A 20,756-nucleotide genomic window follows, 5' to 3' on the forward strand; every position below is an offset into this window, starting at 1 on the left:
GCCCTCTTACGCGTGGGGATCCTCTCTTACGCACGGGGCCTGATTCGGGGGAATCGGGAGAATCGGCCTAAAGCCTGCCCTGTGTGCCTCTCCATTCCCCAGTCCTCAGAGCTGCACACAGCATGCAGTGCAGCACTCCAGCAGCAATTTAAAGCGTCTGGGGCTCTGGCCACTGCCGTAGTAGCAGCAGTGGTGGCTAGGAGCCCTGGGCCCCATTGAATAGCTGGGCCATGGTGTAACTGCCTCCTTTCTCTCCCACCCCTTCTGTAAAGAGACTACTTTGTGTCCCTGGCATGTGTGAAAATGTTCCTACAGTACATCCATTCTTAATGAGGTATTTGGCATTCTGTTCCAACATCTCCACCATTCCAGTAGCAGATAGTATACGGGTGTGATAGTTGTCAAGTGTGTGGGAGATTAGGAAATGTGCAACACTACTTAAACAACAAAAATAAATGAAAAGTTTTTAGGCCCCATAGCATGCAAGACTGTTGCCTCATTTTTAGTCTGGTAACATTTGTATAACACCGCTCATTACAAATGCATTTTTGAATTTCATCCACTTCCGCAGTTAAATTAAAAAAGATCAAGAGCAGCAGTCATATGTGAAAGTGTTCTGAATTATTGCTTGCATAGCTAACAAACCTTTCAGATCTGTGATCCGGTGATTTGTTCTACATTACTGCACCCTTAGTTTCAAAGCAGTTCATACTCATTAGTAGGAAAAGTAAAATGCTGCAGGTGAGCGTGGAGGGAATGGGGAATGTATCTACAGACAATGTGAAAATTATCTGCCCTTATTAGGCTACAATGTTATGTACTTCAAGCTCTTATTAATCTGTAGTGATGTTTATTGAAAAAATGAATTTTTATTTAAATTTCACTCTTCCTGTTATAAACTGGGTGTGGGGAAGGGACAGCAAAGAAATTCTGGGGGTTGAACCTGGCTTGAGAGATCCCTGTAATATTACCTAACATTGTTGATGTAAATGCTAAATAAATACATATAACCATAGAGACTGTGTAACTCTGACACCAGTAGTGTCAAACAAGGATGAGTTAGGTACATAGGACCAGATTTTTAAAGGCACTTAAGTTTCACTGTGCTTAGTATGCAACACCTGAGTTAGAACTCTAAATTTCACTTCAAAAAGGGATGGCACCTAATGTTTAAATCCCTTTTGAAAATGGTTTCTAGGCTCCTGAACCAATTAAATGTTGCTATCTTGAGTGCAGTACACTTACTGTAAAGTTGTGAGTATAGTGCGCACTTTTTTTTCCATTTTTTAACGTCAAAGTCGGGGTGTGCATTATCCATAGGAGTTTTTTTTCAAAGTTTTCATTTGGTGGTTCCGCAGCACTTAATTAATCGCTGGACACCAGAGGTTAAGTTGATTTTTATTCGCATCGACATGCAACTCTATACAGTTTCAAAAAGGTAAGTTAAACAAATGAAATCACCACTGCAGTGCAAACAAGCAAATACTGTATGTTAATTGATCTTTTACTCATCTTCGAAGCCCTCGAATTCGTGTTTGTTAGAATCTTCCTCGAACAGATGAGCAATATCTTCCTAGGTATAGCCCTCGACATCTTCATCTAGGTAATACAAATCATTGTCATCTTCGCATACCAGTAATTCGCCCTAGGACGATGCATCGTCGCTCGGATCCATCCACAGGGCATCATCCTCGCTGCCATCCATTGCATTAGAGATGCTGCATTTCAGAAACCCCTTCCTTATGATAGTGGGAACAAGTTCAACCCAGACATCCGCTATCTACTGGGTAACATCTTGCAGCGTTGGTGTTCGCATACGTCCACCTGCAGTAAATGTATGTTCACCTTCCAACAACCAGGTGTTCCGTTTCTGCGTAGTGCATCTTTCATTGGCTTGTTAACTGTCACGTCAAGCGGCTGCAACATTTTGGTCATTCCACCAGGAATAATTGCCAAGTCTGTTTTGTCCTGCTGAAGCCTTTTCTTGATGGATGGCATATGATGCCACCGAAATGCATCCAAAACTATTAGAGACCGCTTTCTCATAAGTCCACCTAGCTGCTTCGCCCAAACCGTCTGTAGCCAATTAAGCATTAAAGCTTCGTCAATCCAGCCTTTAGGGTGAACATGCACGTGAACGGTGTTTGGGAATATAACATTCTTTGGCATTGTCTTGCACTTGAACACCATATAAGGAGGCACCTTCGTTCCGTCGGCCATGCAAGCAAGCATTACCTTAAACCTAGACTTTTCATAGCCCGTGGTAGCAATGGAGATGGTCTTGGCACTTTTACTTCAAGCGTTCTGTTGTCAGGATTATCAAAATGTAATGGTGTCTGATCTGCATTACCCATTAATGAAAGGTTGTAGCAGTGCTGCTTGTGTAGTTTTCTGATAAACTTTTGGAACTGTAGTACCTTGGTGTCTGAGTTCATGGGTAGCTTCTGTGCGATTGTTGTTCGGCATTGGACTGATAGGCCATGGCGATTCATGAACCGATTGCCCCAACCATGCGAAGCTTTAAACCTGGCTGTGTTAGCGCACATTTTGGCAATGGTCAAAGCCTTCATTCTAACCTCCACAATGCTAACACCACCGCCTTGCTGTCTACGCTCAGCAATCCATTCAACTAGCTTGGCCTCCAACTCAGGATGTGCAGTGCTTTTTCCTCCGAGGCAGCGCTTGCAGGCACTCTTTCTGCCATCTCCAAAGCCGAATGTTAGACTCTGCTATGCCATCAAATTCACAGCTGGCAGCTCTGTTACCATGAGCCTCAGCATAGCTAACAACTTTAAGTTTTTCAGCAGTCGTGTAAGATCGCCGACAACACATGGCATCCCAAAGAGAGCATGGAAATGCCATGCACTGTATACTCGTGTGCTCATGCGTGATTACCCGGCAATACAAAAAGGCAAGACAAAATATGGCAAAGTCGGGGTGCACATTATAGATAGGAGTTCTGTTTATGCTGGAATTCTCATGTTTAAAAGGTAGGTGCATATTATGCATAGGTGCACATTATAGTCGGGATTTTACGGTAGATACCGTTACAAATCTGGGCTGTAATCTTTAGCCGTAATTCTAAAGTACAAAGTTACTAGGTCGTCTTCCGTGTTTTGTTCTAGTTAAAAAAACTGTTGAGGATAGAATAACGGCAGTGTCAATTGCAATGTAACAACAACGGCAGACATTTAGAATACTGTGCTATGTTATTTCATTAAGTATTTATTCTGGTAGTTTAGGAAAGTGTCAAAAATAGCGATTTCCCATTTGCAGTAGCTGTTTTACAAAGTTAATGCCTTGGCTGTTTTAAAAATAAATTTCTTTTAAAATACCAAAGGGAAGCAATTTACACTAATGCTTTTTAAAACACTGTATTTTAACTAGAGCTATTTAAGCAGGAACCTGTTCCTTTTTTTAACGTACATTCAACAAAAAAATTACTAATTAACTCGTTTTTTTAAAAAAATAAGCTTTAATGAGCAGAATAAGATTAACAACGTGCATGTTAATGTTTCAACTAGATACATCTTTGAAGTGACAAAGAAATTCAGCTGTAAAATAGGTTTACAATGGCTGGACAGAGAGATTGTTAATTACACAACAGATGCAACTATGGTTAATGTGTCACTATAAAAATGCACTTTAAGGAAACAAGAATGTCCTCTGCCCACGCTATATTTGTGGCAGCGTTTTTCAGCAGAGATACCACAGTGACTGTAGTTTAGTGGATGTTTTTTATTAGAATTCCTTTGGGTTGTATATTTTTGGCCCTTTAAGTTTCACATGCAGCATCACACAAAGTTCATACTTGTAAGTCATAGCAGTTGTTAGTAGTCAGTAGGGAGAGGACAAATTTTTATGTTGGATTTCTTTAAATAATAATTCGCAATAACGTTAGTGATTTTTTTGTTTGTGTGAAAATAAGTAATGAAAATGTTTCCACATATTTAGTGGCTAGACTGTGCTGATACAGGATGGCACATAGCTGTGATACTTCAGGAATAGTGCAAAGGAGGAGTTGTACCTCAGAGGCCTAGCCAGCTCCTTTACTGTCCCACCTTTGCCCCCAAGGTGGAGTACTAATCTAATACTAGCCTTCATCTGTAGCCAGTAACTAGCCTCTTCCTCCCTCCCCCCCTCCCCCCCGTACTGGTTAAGCTGAACTGATTGATACAGTTGGTTGAGGGAAGTGGAACACCAGCCAGCCCATCTGCCAAGGGAAACAATAATGAACATACAGAATCATTTTACCTCTACATACTCAGGCCCAGGAGGTTAAGTAGACAATTTAGAGGCTGAATAGAGGGTGTCTTGTTCTCTTTTATGCCATCCTCAGACCATACAGTGTAGCTTGTGATCTAGCCCCTAATTGTTATCCTGCCACATGATCTCTTCATCACCTTTCTATGTCCATTTAAATTTTCTAAAGGAGGAGAATTTGAGAAAAACCTTGGTGTTTTATCTATCTATCTATCTATCTATCTATCTATCTATCTATCTATCTATCTATCTATCTATCTATCTATCTATCTATCTATCTATCTAAAAAATCTGTGATGCAGGTTAAAATCCAGACTAGTCTGAAACATCCCTGCCTAATCAGTGTTTTGATTCATTTCCTGTACATGTTTCTTTGTCAGGAATGAAAAGAAATACATGACCAGATATTGGAAAGAAGTAGAAGTTGGAGACTTTGTTCAGCTTCGTTGTAATGAAATCATACCTGCTGACATATTGCTGCTCTCTTCAAGTGATCCAGATGGACTGTGTCATATAGAAACTGCTAACCTGGATGGGGAGACCAATTTAAAACAAAGACAGGTCATAAGGAGATTCTTAGAGTTGGTAAGTCAGCATCTTTAATTTTTATATAAGATAATGGTTTGTTTGAACTCTGTATGTGATTCACCAATCCAGAACCACGCCCATCAAATAACTTTTCTCTTTTTAGCAGCACTGGTGCTCCACTGCATTACACTTAAACAACTAGTTTGTGCTAACAGTTAATCACATCATGGTATAAAGTAGATATTTGAGAATTGTGTGGGGCGGGCAAATGTTACCTTTCTAAATTACTTCCATTGTATTTTGGGGTTTGTATCACATTTTTAACTTTTCTTTTTCTATGATGAAAATGATCTACAGAAAGAAAAACTATTTCTCATGTCTGTGGGACAAGTCACTTTCAGTGTGAAACCTTCTACCTAAAAATCCATATCCCAGTATGTCCCTTTAGCTTTAAACGTGCAGGATACATGCATTTTAATTGTGTGTGTTAAGCTAGCAAGAGCTCAAGCTGTAAAAGTTTCTTCATGGCTCTCTTGTTGGCAGTCCTTTTTCCACGACAACATTGTGCATGCCAATAAACAAACAAACCAAAGAGGCCAGAAATAGGAATTATTTCAGTTAAATGATTGGAAAACTAGCTTGAGTTTTACTTAGTCTAGCAACCATACTTGCATATTATTCATATGTAGCATAGTGATCATAATACACAGAGGTGCGTGATTGTGAGACGTTCCAATACTGCAGTAACGGAGCATGTGTAAGTACCAAATATATATTGATGTCAATGACAAAACTTCAGTTTATTTCAACAAAAGCTCCCACCCAAAGTCAAATATTGAAAGAGAGCTGCAAAGGAAACAGAACATGACCACCTCCTCCTAAAATAACTCAGGAAGCACCAATCCCAGTTTTAGTATCAGTATAAGTTGTCCCCAGTGTTGCATACCTGCAACTTCAAAGAACTCTAGGGCAAGTGTAGCATCCTATAATTCCTTCAGCAATACATTAACAGTCTTTATTATAATACTAGCTAAAACTCCTGGCATGTGATGTCGGTGTATGTGTTGCACTAATATGAGTAGGGTCTTTACAACCTTTGAAAAATTTGCCCTAGTGAGTATTGGTCAGGGTTATGTCAGAGGTAGTTCCTCAGAGTCACTTTTTAGACAACCAAATGACAAGGAAGATTTGGTGAGTTCTCTGTTTCTAAAATGAAGTTTGCCTCTTTTCTGGACTCAGCTGGAATCATTCTCACCAGAGATGGGCTTATTCTTAGGCTTCAGAGGTGTTTCTGAAGAGTACATTGTTGCTATCAAATGTTACAGATCATATATATAAAATCCCATAGGAACCTGTTCCCAAATCCTCTAGAAGAACTCTATCCTGCCCCTTTAATTCACTGGAGCTGAATGCTGCTACATTATCAGTACTACTGTAAAGTGATTCTTAATGGGTCTGTTGCCACGTGGAACTGACTTCTTCAACAGCACTTTTGTTTAAATGGTAAACAAATGAATAGATTGTGCACTCCTTCCTCCTTCTTTATAGTGCACACACATGGATCATGTGGCTTATCACAGGCCAAGGTCAAGATGTGGGAGCCCGTTAAAATATCAGCAACACATCACAGGATTTGAGCTGGCATGCCTATAGCAAGCACCAAGCTTTAATATCAATACTTAACTTTTTTCTTAAAATGTAAATGCTATTTTGCATAAAATCTGTGTGAAGTAGGTCAAGAAGTACTAGGATTTCCATTTTACAGACAGGGAAGCAGAAAAGGGAGCCAAATTCTTTAGTACCCTTTCCTGAGCATGGCATGAGGAAATGAGGAGAAGGGAAAAGCACTTCTATGACTCCCTAATTCTGTCCCAGTTCAGAGTTCCTTGCTTTGTCACCACCCAGGCAGTTTACGGCGTGCCATGTCTACTGTCAGTTTCATGCCATAAAGAGCCATGTCACCAACACAGTCTAGCCAAAGTGCAATACTTTATAGTCTTGCTTCTTCTAGACCTCAGGAATTCCTCAGGATCAGACTGAGGAATCTGTGCAGAGCTGTTATGCCAGCTCTGAATTGGTCTGAGAGCTCCCCCTGCAAAGTGGTCGGTTGTTTTGTCAGGGCAGTTTATACCCTTTTTATGATCTCTACACACTCCATCCGTAGTATTCAGGGTTCAGAGCTTCAGAAAGTTAGGCGAGAGTCAGAATTCCTAGCTGCCAGTCCTGTTCTCTTCCGGAACAACTGTTTTCCACTGGAGAGTGGATGGGTCACTTGTCAGTACTACTTTGAATCACAGTAAGCAATTTCAGTGGCAGTCCTGAGACAGGATGCAGCACTTTGCAGGCCTTACCACATTCTAAACACGTCAGATGGCTCATGCAGATCCCAGAATTGTTTCTTCAGCCATTGTAGCCAGATTGTTCTTCTTAGCTGGTGTATGCCAAGAACCTAGGTTTTATGATAGAGTAACTAATTCATTAATTATTTCACTTCTGCTTTGATTTATCTGAATAATATTTAGTATGAAGGGAACATTATTATTTATATATTAGTAAATGTGATTCTTCTGACATAAAGCCTATATTTTCTCTGAGTATCAATGGGATATATGATTATATAAATGGTGAAAGCTATCCTTGATGCTTTACACGATTTTAATTTCATGGGTTATATTGCCATTTCTCTGGCTTTTGAAGAATCCAATTTGAATGTATGACTCTTCAGTATACATTTACAATCAGGTAAGCTAGCAAATAAATGATCACTTGAGCAAGTAGGTGAGAAAATTTATGTAATTGCAGTTTAAAGATCTAATTCTCCTGAAACCACTCAATACTTGAAGTGCTACTGCATAGTAATTTAGTTTACTAATCTTTTTTCCCTTATTTTGCCGTATAGTTATGAAAGGCAATTCATATTTTTAATTTACTGATTTGCATTTAACCTGCAGTTTTTGTTTCAGTATCCCTGTATGTCTCTTCTCATGTAAACAAATTTTCTATTAAAAACAAATAAAACAGCTCCTGAAATGTATTTTTTCAGAATTTTTAAATTTTTCATTTAACTTATACTTACTGTTGTGTGTTTTTTAAAAAAATCTTCCTTCTGGGAAGGAAGATACAAGGAGAGATTTTTTTCAAAGGCATCTGTGCTTTTGAAATTCTCCCCTTAGTATTTAGATACTGTAGACTCAGGACCCTAGATACTATCAAGATAAGCACCTTCAGAAACCTTAAATCAGAATTTTTCTTTCACGTAATTTGCCTTTAGATTAAAAAAAACAGATTTATTGAATACCAGCCCATGAATCAGGTCAATGTGTGTATTGAGACACACTGGAAAGTTAGGCTGAAAATACTTTGCTGTACCAAGTTTTGAATGACCTAACGTTTTAGCAGTGAATAACCAGTCTTCTTTTCAGAAAAAACTTAGTGTATCTTGGTGGTATACCAAGTTCCTCCTAAACCCTAGCTGTACTTTATGTAACAGCAACCATTTCTAGTGTGCCGTACCTAATAGGAGACACATTGTGTGAGAAAAATCAATGTGTTTTCTGTATTACTGTGCAGGCTGTTTTGCCACCACACCCTCTATAATTGCTTACGGAATGTTGCACATGTGTTTTAAAATATTTTGTCCAGCCACTCTTCTGAGAGTGGATAAGCAGAAGCAGCCTTCATTATAGAATCAGTCCTTCCTTTCTGGTATCATAAGGATGATTTAGAATATTTTGCTAGTATTAATCTAGACCCATGGAAAAATGTTTACATTCTTAATGCACCACATTATGAAACAACCCAAATATTTTAATATTTTTTTACTTACTGTATTCCTAACAAAATCTACAAAGACTCTTTTAGATGATGTTCACCAGGTTATGGTTTGTAAAACCACTGGCCATGTGGGACATAGGTGGAGTGCTTCATTCAGCAGATGCCCAGGATGAGGCCCTGGGAAAGTGCACACTGGAGCAACAGTGGCAAAGCTGGATTGTGTTCCTTTTTATATCTGGACAGTGAATGTTCATGTCTTGCACCTGCCCTCTTTCTTTCTGAGAGAGCTGGGCCTTGTTTACATAAAGTCATGAACTGGTTTGATTTAATAGATTTAGATGTGCTGGTTCTGCAAAACCAGTGAAAACCCCTCTGTGGACACACATTTTTATCGGTTTATTTTGGACACTTTTTGGATTCAAATTCTCCTTTCAGTTTAACTTAAATTAGTAAAAAAATCAATTTACAAGACCTAGTCAACTTGACCTAAATTAGAAATAAATCTGGTTTAAACCTAAATGAGAGCATTTACCCACAGCCATCTGCATTAGTTTGACTAAATCAGTTTATAGCAACTTCGAATGTTAAACCAATGCAACTGCACATGTAGACTGACCGTGGAACTTGACATATGTTTGATGCCAGGTCTGCCCTACAAAGTGTTGCCAGTGTATCTGTGGCAAGATGTGAGGTCAAAAATCACACCTCTAACCAACATAACGATGCCAGCAAAACTCCTGATGTAGCCACAGCTTATACCAGCACAAGGAATGATTTTGTTTGTTGTTTGGGAAGAACATTTAACAATTCTAACAAAATAATTCCTTGTGCTGGTATAAGCTGTTTCCACAAGAGGGATAGCCTTTATAATGAGAACTAGTGTTGAAAGATTGTGGCTGAACCCCATGAAGGGACAGAAAGTGTGAAAAAGTTCCTTGCTTCCCTTTCCTTTTCTTACTCACTCCATCTATCCCTAGAGGGCCATCCTCAGACTAGCTCTGTGTATACTTCTCTGAAAGGACTAGTAAAAATACTAAATTATAATGAAATGGAGATTGAAATGGAGAATACCTGATCTTATTTAACTATGCAAATATTTTGGATGTACAGGAGCAGGATGCAGAAATGAGGTAAGTCTACACTGTGATGCTATTTTGGGATACCTCTGGTATCCCAAAATTGCATTTTCCGCATCTTGACAGTCCACATATTATTTCAAAATGTATTTGAAATAACAGGCACGCTGTTCTGACATCCCGGTAAATTTCATTGCACAAAGATTAAGGGACTTGTCGGAATAGCAGTCTATTTTGAAATATTTGCGTAGCTCAAATTGCATAATTATTTCGAGCTAGCGCCACAGTGTAGACTCACCCACGGTGAAAACATTTCTAGCAACTTTCTAGTGTAATTCCCCATTTACTACTTTTTACGTTATTTTGAAAAGTTCATGGACCTTTAAAATTCCAGATATGTGAATGCTAAAATAGCAGATTAATGCTTTATCCCACACGCATTGCCATAATTAGATTCACCATAGGAAAAAGAGTTTAAAAAAAACCCAACCTACAACAAGCAAAAAAGAGAAGCCAACTTCCCCATTTTGTATCTTCTGTACTGCAGTGAAGTGAAACTAAAAACTGACTTTTTTTTAAGATGAAGCTTTCAATGAAAGAAGTCTTTTTCAGAATGTCCAAACTTGACTTGTCACACTGTATTATATAGGCTTTTTGTTATGCAATGCAAAATGCTAACATGTCCAATCCATTCAAAACCACAGTTCAAAGGCAGATTTTTAATTTTCAACGTAGAAGTAAAACATTCGAAAACCACACATGTATTTTTTAAAAGTTGAAACAGGCTGAAAAGCACACTGTTGGTAGTGCAGTATCAGATCCTTTCAAGTAATGCTATGTTCTGAGAAAATTGTGGATGTCTCTAATTATAAAAATATCTTTCTAACAAGATGATAGAGCAAATAGCAGGACAAAGTACAACAAGTAAAACTTCTTCTTCTTCGAGCAGTGTCCCGTGGGTGCTCCACTATAGGTGTCGGGCTTGTCCCGGTGCCGCAGATCGGAGAACTTTTGCAGCCGTAGTCTGCCGGACCACGCATGCGCGAAGCGCGGCTCGTGCTCTTTCGCGCCGTTTGTGTTCGCGCAGTCCGGCTCCCGCCAGTTCCTCCTGACCGTCCTCGGCCACGGACGGAATATACGTTTCTCCTCAGCCCTGTCAGACTGAGAGAGAGGAGGAACTCGTTTCATTTGGTTTATTTAATAGTTAGTTCTCCCCAGTTAGTTAGTTATTAGTCGTAGTCATTCTAGTTTAAAAAAAAAAAAATTTTTTCCTCAAGTTATCTGTAAATAGTTTCTCCCCCTGACTCAGTCAGAAGAAGACAGAGGCCATCATGCTGGGTTTGCCTGGATTTAAGAAGTGCGGTTCATGCCGGGAAGCAATGCCTGCCTCTGACGGTCACGCTCTCTGCATCAGGTGTCTGGGTGAGGGACACATACCCCAGAAGTGTCCTCACTGCTCTAAACTCACCGCAAGAGCGAGGAAGGACAGGGACATGAGGCTTAAAATGCTCCTGTTCGACAGGTCATTACAGCCACAAGATGGAGCAACTCCCGGATCCCTCCCTGCTCCTTCAGCCAAGCCGTCCCCACAGAGAGCCAAGAAAAGACCTTCACCTTCTCGCTCTCTACCTCCGACGCGGGTTAGCGTGGGGGACAAACCGGGCACCTCGGGTGTGCATGGCCCTTCTAAGGCGAAGCACGGCCGCAGCACTTCGGCTCCACAGCCCGCAACTATTCCTGTACCTAAGTTGCTGTCGGCACCGAAGCCTTCCCCGGCGCCATCGGTACATGCGGCACCGAAAACACCCGCCGCTCCGGCACCAGAAGTGACCTCTGCACAGGCTTCTCTAACGGCACCGGCTCCCACCTCGATGCCGAGTGAGCCTGCGGCGCGGAGCGCGCTGCCGGCACAGAGCGTGCCGCCGGCACCGAGTCGCCACTCGGCACCATGCCCTTCAGCGGCACCGAGCAACTCGCCGGCACCGAGTGATTCTTCGGTGCAGGGACTCACCCCGGCTCGGGAGTCTCCTCTCCCACAAGGCTCTCCACTTCCCAGCGCGGCACCGCCGGCACCGACTCAATCTCATGCACAGCCCTCACGACCCTCTGCAGGGCAAACTGCCACAACCACCCATCCAAGGTCCAGGAGAATCATTACACCGTCTCCCACACCTGAAAACATCCAGTTTTCACCGGAACCACCTTCTCCTTCATCAGGACTCTCAGCCCAATCCATTAGACACGCACAGAGGGTCTACCGCTCTCCTCGTATTTCACCAAGACGCCACTATCGCAGGTCACCTTCACCAGCTCTGAGATCCAGGGAACGGTCCCGATCCCCTAGGTCTCTATCTGTCTCCGGTCGCTACGGATACTATACCTCCCACAGGACCCGCTACTATAGCAGATCACCTCATTGCTCACGATATTGCCATAGGTCTCCAGAACACCTCCGGTATTACAGGCATTATTCTCACTCCTCCACACGTCGTTCCTCAATATTGTGCTCTCCACACCGGTCACACACACCACCCAGCAGGGAGTGCCAGCCCTTACCATCAACCAGACCACCAACTCCATTGGGTATTCCGCCTCCCCAGCCGCCTGAGCCACAGGTCCCACAACAACATACCGTTCAGGACCAACCTCAGGATGAATCTCCCACAGGTCAATCCTCTTCCTCGCCGGATGATGCAGTGTTTCAGGAAGATACATCACCATCGGATGATTTCCAACAATTTCAGGATCTTTTCAGGAGAGTGGCGGCATCACAAAACGTGCAAATTGCAGAAGTCCAACAGAAGTCCCATCACCTCCTCAGGAACCTTCACCCTTCACATCAGGCTAAGGGTGGCTCTTCCACTCGATAACGCCATTCTTGAGATTGTCAACAACATATGGCAGTTACTGGCTTCTACACCGGCCACTAACAAAAAAGCAGACAAAAAATATTATGTCCTGGCTAAAGGGATGGAGTTTCTTTTCTCTCATCCCCAACCAAATTCTCTAGTTGCCGATGCAGCCCAGCAAAGAACAAGGGGCCCGCAACAAAGATCAAATATGCCGGACAGGGATATGAAACAGCTAGACCTCTTCAGACGAAAGGGCTACTCGTCTGCAACCCTTACGCTCCGTATGGCAAATTATTCCGCATTATTAGCTAATCATAACTTCGATAATTACGCTAAATTAGTTCCCCTTCTGGAACATCTACCCGAGGGCAAGAGGGAAGTCCTCAAATCAGTAGTCCAAGAAGGCTATGCGGCTTCCAGAACAGCTCTCCACATAGCTTTGGACACGGCAGACACTGCAGCTTGTACCACAGCCACATCCGTGGTCATGTGCAGGGCTTCTCTGCTGCACCAGGCAGCAGTCCCTAAAGACCTTCTCACCAAGGTCCAGGACTTACCCTTTGATAGACAGAATCTCTTCTCCGACAAAACTGACCAGGTTCTTCATTCGGGTAAAGATTCAAGAACCACACTCAAGACCCTAGGCATGTATACTCCTCCCTTTCATCAGAAGAGGTACACTCCCTATCAGAGAGAGACCGTTCACCTTCCAACCATCTCAATATAGACAGCAGGACCAGCAATGCAGCCAGCAGAAAAGAAGACCTCAGCCAAAAACATCTGGCCATCTAAATGCCAAACAAGAAGTTTGACATCCCAGTTCAGGGACTGTGCACCATTCCGCTAAACACCCATCCCAACCCTCCACAGGCATTATTCCACCATCGCTTGAGACCCTTCGAATACCGATGGTCTCACATCACCACCGACAGATGGGTATTGCAGACAATCACGCTAGGGCATACCATTCCATTCACCACTCTACCCCCACCCAACCCCCCTACCCCGTCCCTTTTCAGGGACCCATCTCACGAACCTCTCTTACAACAAGAGGTCAATCGCCTCCTCACCATCGGAGCAATAGAAATAGTACCAAAAGAGTTCCGGGGACGGGGGTTCTATTCCCGATATTTCCTAACAGAGAAGAAATCAGGGGGATGGAGACCGATTCTCGACCTCAGAGGATTAAATCGGTACCTGCGGAGGCACCGCTTCAGGATGGTTACCCTAGCCACTATCATTCCAGCCCTTCACAGCGGAGATTGGTTCATGTCCCTCGATTTACAGGACGCCTATTTCCATGTAACAATACACCCAGCTCACAGACGCTTTCTACGCTTTCAATTAGGCGCAGGCCATTTCCAATACAGGGTCCTGCCCTTTGGTCTCTCGTCGGCTCCCAGGGTTTTCTCCAAAACGCTGGCAGTAGTAATGGCGTACCTACGACGTCTCGGCGTAATAATATTCCCCTACCTAGACGACTGCCTAATCAGGGCGCCTTCAGCGGCAGAGGCTTTACGTGTGACACACCTCACAAAAACAGTTTTCAAAACCTTGGGCCTGATCATCAACATCCCAAAGTCGGCCATGACGCCGCACCAATCAATACAATTCATAGGAGCACAACTCGACTCAACCACTGCTCGTGCTCTCTTACCAATAACCAGATTTCAAGCAATCCAAGATCTTATACAGGCCATCACCACCAGTCCCAAGCCCTCGGTCCTACAATGTATCTGGCTTATGGGACACATGGCAGCCATGACATATGTCGTCGAGCATGCAAGACTGCACTTCCGTTGTCTCCAGCACTGGATAACTACTGTTTACACTCCAAACGTTCGAGACGTCCACAAACGAGTACCATTTCCCGCATACGTCAGAAATTCTTTAGCCTGGTGGACAGTTCCCAAAAATCTGATATCGGGTGTTCCATTTCATCGCCAACAGCCGACAACACAACTGACCACTGATGCATTGTTACTAGGCTGGGGTGCACATCTGGAACACAATCAGGTACAAGGGCTTTGGTCCCCTACATATCAATCTCCTAGAGCTCCGAGCGGTGCGCAATGCCTGTCGTCACTTTCTCCCAAAGATTCGTACTCAAACTGTCCGAATCCTTTCCGACAACATGACCACAGTATATTATATAAACAGGCAGGGCGGGGCCCAATCCCGGTCACTTTGCGCTGAGGCAATTGCCTTATGGGATTGGTGCATCCACCACAAAATCTCCCTGATTGCAGAATACTTATCCGGTCAGCAGAATTCTATGGCCGATGCACTGAGCAGACACTTCTCCCTGAAGCACGAATGGGAGCTTCAACCGGAAGTACTCTCAACCATATTCCGTTCCTGGGGATTCCCAACAGTGGACCTATTTGCGACCCGAATGAACGCCAAATGCCCCCAATGCTGTTCAAGGGCAGGAATGGGTCGGAACTCCAAGGGAGACGCGTTCCTATACGATTGGAGCCATCAACTGCTGTATGCATTCCCACCCACACCTCTAATCCCCAGAGTACTAGAGAATGTACTAATGGACAAAGCCACGGTAATCCTGATAGCTCCCTTTTGGCCAAGACAAACGTGGTTTCCTTACCTCCATCAAATGTCAGCGCGTCCTCCATTCCCTCTGCCCAAGAGGCGCAACCTTCTTGTCCAGAACAATCAATGTCTGTTCCAACCCCAGGTCGACCTACTGGCACTGACAGCGTGGTTCCTAGTTGGTTCCAACAAACAGAAATGATCTGTTCGCAGGAGGTCAAGCACATTCTCTTACATAGCAGAAAATTATCTACGAGATCCACCTACCTTTACAAATGGGCACGGTTTTCAGCATGGTGCTCGTCGGCATCCCTGGACCCCTACTCCATGCCCATTCACCGTATCCTAGACTACCTTGTGCAGCTCAAGAATTCTTCTCTCAGCTGCGCCTCTATTAAAGTGCACGTTGCTGCAATCACTGCATTACACCACGCTGTAGATGGTTATTCAGTTTTCTCCCACCCGATGATGCGGCGCTTCATGAAAGGCTTGACTAATCTCTTTCCACACCAAACACGGCCAGCGCAACCATGGGATCTAGAGCTAGTTCTTAACACGTTAACACAAAAACCCTTTGAGTCCTTAGCCACATGCAACTTGCGCACTCTCACAATGAAAGTTACCTTTCTCATTGTGATAACTTCTGCAAGACGGGTTGGTGAGAGAGCTGCCTTATCCGCTGTACCCCCATACACAGTGTTTACCGATCAAGGAGTGATTTTACGTCCTCAACCCACTTTCCTTCCGAAAGTGAATTCACAATTTCACATCAATGAACCAATAGTACTTCCCACTTTCTATCCAAAGCCCCATGTCTCGGCAGAGCAAACTTGGTTACACACTCTGGATGCCAGGTGTGCCCTGGCTTTCTACATAGACAGGACTAGGTCCATCAGGAAGACAAACACGCTATTCGTGTCTACAGCCGACCGCTCTAAGGGTCACCTGTTGTCAGCTCAACGCATTTCGTCAATCACTGTGAACTGCATAAAGGAATGCTATGCTCTACATAGTAGACTGCTGTTGCAGAATCCGACAGCTCATTCAACACGTGCAGTTGCTACATCAACTGCGTTCTTAAAGGGCGTCCCTTTAAAAGACATTTGCAGGGCTGCCACGTGGTCGTCAAACTTCACCATTGCCAAGCACTATGCCATTCCCAACCTTCACCTTCCAGAGGGGGCAGTGGCAACAGCGGTGCGGTCCACAGCTGCAGCACGATAGCTCCGAACCTCCCTCCTTTCAGGGGCTACTGCTGCATATTCACCTATAGTGGAGCATCCACGGGACACTGCTCGAAGAAGAAAAAGAAGTTACTCACCCTGTGCAGTAACGATGATTCTTCGAGATGCGTGTCCCGTGGGTGCTCCATGACCCGCCCTCCTCCCCTCTTCGGAAGTATGATTTTGTCTTTCAGACCAAGAGGATCAGGAGGAACTGGCGGGAGCTGGACCGCACGAACACAAACGGCGCGAAAGAGCACGAGCTGTGCTTCGCACATGCGCGGTCCGGCAGACTACGGCTGCAGAAGTTCTCCGATCTGCGGCGCCGGGAAAAGCCCGACACCTATAGTGGAGCACCCACGGGACACGCATCTCGAAGAATCATCGTTACTGCGCAGGGTGAGTAACTTCTTTTTATTGAGTATAAAACTTAGTGTGTCCTTAGCATGTGGAAGGATTATAAATCTGTTTACTTTTAGAATTTTTAGTTTGTACGGGTTGAAACTCTCTTATGCCAAACCAGAGAATCCCAGGTAAGGGTGCTAAATTGTGGTTATCTGGCTAATCATGTAGTCGATATAATTTGTATTGACTACACAATGACCGTTCTTGCAGAGACGCAGCGAGATAGCGCCAGGAGCCGGCTCAAGCAGCAGCCTCCCCTATCCCCCCTTGCTACCTCTACCAGAGGCAGAGAGGGGGTTGAGGGAACCGGCTTTTTATTAGTTACACTGACAGACATATGGGTGTGCCAAGCACTATATAAGCAGGAGACAGTCTCCTGCCAAGATAACAGGTGCTGCTTGGTGGCGGTGGTTTAATTATGTTAATGGGAGAGCTCTCTCATCGGCATCAAGTGGCTACATGAACCAGCTTTCAGTGGCACAACTGCTTTCGTGTGGCTGTACTGCAGTAAGGTGGCCTAAGGCACGTTGGAGCTCTAGGAGTAGCATGATTACACAGTCCCTCATGTCACTGCCCCACTCCCATTCCGTAGCTATAACCTCACATGGGGGAGGGGCAATAGCAGGGGCTCCTCCCCTTCCGTAGTGGTCAGCAGCAAGGGATCACCTCTATTCCATGGAACCCCAATAAGGCTTCATGGGCTCCATTTCTACTCCAAAAAATCAAGGACAGCTACAGAGGTTATTTTCCTAAAGCAGGGGTGGGCAATAATTTTAGAAGGGGGGGGGCACTTCACAAATTTTGAAAGTGGCTGTGGGCCAACCTAGAAGGGGTGGGGCCTCAGGCAGAAAGGGGTGGAGCTTAGGCGGAAGGGGCAGGGTTGAGAATTACCCTTCTGGGTACAGTGACCTTATTTTCTGAACCAGCTGCAGCTAGTAAGAACAGTTTAAATTAAACTATTAAACAGATTAAGCGTTTTAACTTTCTCATGTTAGTTTATCAAACTTCACTTTAAATAAAGTAAAATATTATGTCCAACACAAAAGGTTTCAATGTTTTCTTTATTTATGGCAGGGGTGGGGAACCCTTTTTGAGTAAGGGGCCACTAACCCACAAAAAAAATCACTTGGGGACCACACAAGTGAGAAGCAAAAAAACTCCTCCAAAACTCCCCAACGCTCACTGATGTGGCCCCAACTGAGATACCTCACTCTCTGGTGCCCTAGCCACACGGAGTAAGGGGAAGGGAAGGGGGGACTGAAGTTCAGGGCTTCCCACAGACCAGATTTACTTTTCTGGGGTTCTGGAGTTAGTGGATTTTATGGACCTCCTTAGGCTCTTGGGTAGGGATAAAAATGAGGGCTACAGTGCACAAGACAGGGCTGCCAGCAAGTAGGATTGGGATGGGGTGCAGGATCTGGGAGGGAGTTGGGGTGCAGAAGCAGGCTGGGAGGAGGGTGTCTTCGCCAGGTGGAGGGAGCTGGAAATAGGAAGGGTGCAATGTGTGGCCAGGAGAGAGAGTGCAAAAACAAGGGAGGGTGTCGGAGCAAGCTGGGGGTGCTGGGTCTTGAAGGGGAGGGAAGTGAGGGAATTGGGGTGGCATGAGGAGAAGTCTTACCTGGCTTCGTGCTCCCCTGGAAGCAACGGCTGCAGCCACGCTGTCTCAGCTGCCCCAGAAGGAGGCCCCGCTTCCATGGCAGCCACGCAGTCCAGGGCTGGCCCCGGAGGCCAGAGGCACTGCAGCCAGAGAGGCCGGAGTAGCTGCTGTAGCCACATAGCCCTGGGTCAGCCCCAGAGGCGCTGATGGTATGGCCATGTGGACCAGGGCCGGCCCTGGAGGCACCACTGCCATGGCCGCAGGCCGGCCATGGAGGCAAGAGATGCCACGGCCACGTGGTCTGGGGCTGGTACCATGGCTACAGACTGCCCAGGCGTCTGGGGGTGCCACTTCTGCAGCCACGCTTCCTCAGGCTGCCTCAGAGGCCAGAGGCATCATGGCTCACGGCTGGCCCCGGAGGCGCCGCTGGCATGGCCACGCGGCCTGGGATGTGTGGCCGCAATAGCGGCACCTCCAGGGCCGGCCCCGGCCATGTGACCATGGCAGTGGCGCCTCTGGAGCTGGCTCTGGACCGCATGGCCAAGGCACTGTTGAGGAACCTCAGCCCCAGTGCTGCCTCTTCTCCAGTGGCTGTGCGAAGAGAGGAGGGGCAGGGCTGAGTTCCTTCCCCTGCAGCGTATGCCCGTTATGGGGCAGGACCTGGAACTGCCTCCCAGGCAGAATCAAAGCCCTAGGCGGACCAAATCTGGCCCGCTGAGAAGCTTTTGCCCACCCCTGTTCTTAAGCGTGGCTTGTGAGCGCCTCAACATTTTCATAGCAAGGAGCTTAAGGGGGCTCCTTAGAAAAACAGACAGATAGGCTGGCTCTACAGCCTCACAAAAGTGTTAACTTACTCAGAATGGTTCTCAAGGTCCCCAATTCTTCCCTCCTCCTTCTCATCAGAGCTATCACGGAGGTGCTTGGCTCTGGTAGTATGTGAGGGTGGGGTGGTCTTAATACTACAAAAGCATCAGGAGCTCTTCTGCAAGGAGTCTGTGATCATGGACAATGTTAAAAAAAAAATTGATTCCAGGCTAAGACTTTTATGCCAGTTTCTGGTTTGGAAAGTATTGTTGCTGCTTAGTTATATAACCTAGAAGTTAGAGACGGTAATGGAAAGACTGACACAAATATAACAGTGGTGTCATCACTGATGCTACCCTGTAATATTCAACACAGTAATGCTCTAGTTTCATATTATCCATATTAGGACTTTTCTTGTTTTTGAAAGAGTGAGGACTGGAATCTCTCAGAAGTAGGGGCTCCCTGCATGTTACAGATTTCACCCATTTGTAAAATTAGATTAAAATCAGCCTACATAAACATTTCTTCTGTGTAATGTCATGAGATAAACTCTTATCTAAATTGCATTTCTGAGATGTAAATACAATAGGTACATCAGGCTTCTGCTTTCACATCTGGTATCCGATTAATCTTAGTACTTACTGTTCATAAAAGAAATTTCCCTAACCAGTCACAGCTTTGTGGTGTTGGGGCTCTGGAGTTCCATTTTAAAATTGCACAGCGGAGTGGGAGAAAGTGTGCTGCGTGCAGCTTGAATGAAAGAGCTTATGTCACAATTTTCAAGAGAACTCCTAGAAGATCTTAGGAACATAAATGAATGGCAGACTTGCACCCCAACACTCAGACCATTCCTCTTTATAGGAAGGAAGTGACCCTCCTTCTTTTTCTTCTCCTCCTTCCCTTTTCTTTTGGCAGATTTTTGTGGGAGGGAAGAGAGCATGCCAAAGGGCTCCCCTCCTTCCAGCAGCTTCTTTTAAAAGATGAGCAGAAGGCTAAACTTTCCCTCCCTCCTGTTTTTATTACTCAAGAGTAGTATGAGCAGCCCTTACTCCTGACTCTTAGGGACATGTCTCCACAGCCCGCAGGAGCATCCTTGCCTCAGGCAGTGTACCCAGGTTAGCGCTTTAAAAGGAGCTGTGTAGACATGACTTTGAAGTTATGGCTCCGGGTGCAGCTTGAGCCCTGCAGCCTGCCCTTGTCCTGAGCCCCAGTTCCAGCTGCAACTTCGAAGTGCAGTCTGCACAGTTATTTTTAGAGCCACTAGCGTGAGCCTCACAAATCCAAGTCTCTCGACACAGGCTGACAGGCTTGCAGCCGCAGGCTGTGTAGACACACTCTAGGAGGTTGTGGCAAGGGCAGCAGCAGGCCCCTTTATTTCTGGCAGCTTCCTTAGGCCTTAATGCTGTCAAATTAAAATTCTGTGTGCTCTCTCCTGCATAGCACCCAGGGCATGAAATTTTAATTAAGCAGTTTTTGACAGCTAGCAGAAAGACTGGTCACGGTGTTGAGTAACCGTCTCAAGTAAAGGTGAGGAGAGTGTGGACAACTGGGTTGTAGTGAGTACATGGACAAGGTATAGAAGAATAGCTGTGTATCCTCTTGGAGGGATGAAACGCATAAGAGTTCATAAGGTAACAGCCTGTGTTGCGCACACAACTTTTTCAAACACTAACGTTTGGTCTCT

General features: G+C 44.8%; 1 protein-coding gene across 2 annotated transcripts in view; it reads left to right on the forward strand.

Moving 5' to 3' along the window:
- Window positions 1-20,756, forward strand: part of ATP10A (ATPase phospholipid transporting 10A (putative)) — a 157,240-nt gene that overhangs the window by 53,396 nt on the left and 83,088 nt on the right. For both annotated transcript variants that reach the window (XM_075916477.2, XM_006116091.5), the window contains exon 2: window positions 4,644-4,848. In XM_075916477.2, the coding sequence (XP_075772592.2) occupies window positions 4,644-4,848 (205 nt within the window). The remainder of the gene's footprint in view (window positions 1-4,643; window positions 4,849-20,756) is intronic.

Source organism: Pelodiscus sinensis, chromosome 1 (genome assembly GCF_052426305.1).
Source record: "Pelodiscus sinensis isolate ZL-2025 chromosome 1, ASM5242630v1, whole genome shotgun sequence".
In the NCBI taxonomy this organism is placed as follows: domain Eukaryota; kingdom Metazoa; phylum Chordata; order Testudines; family Trionychidae; genus Pelodiscus; species Pelodiscus sinensis.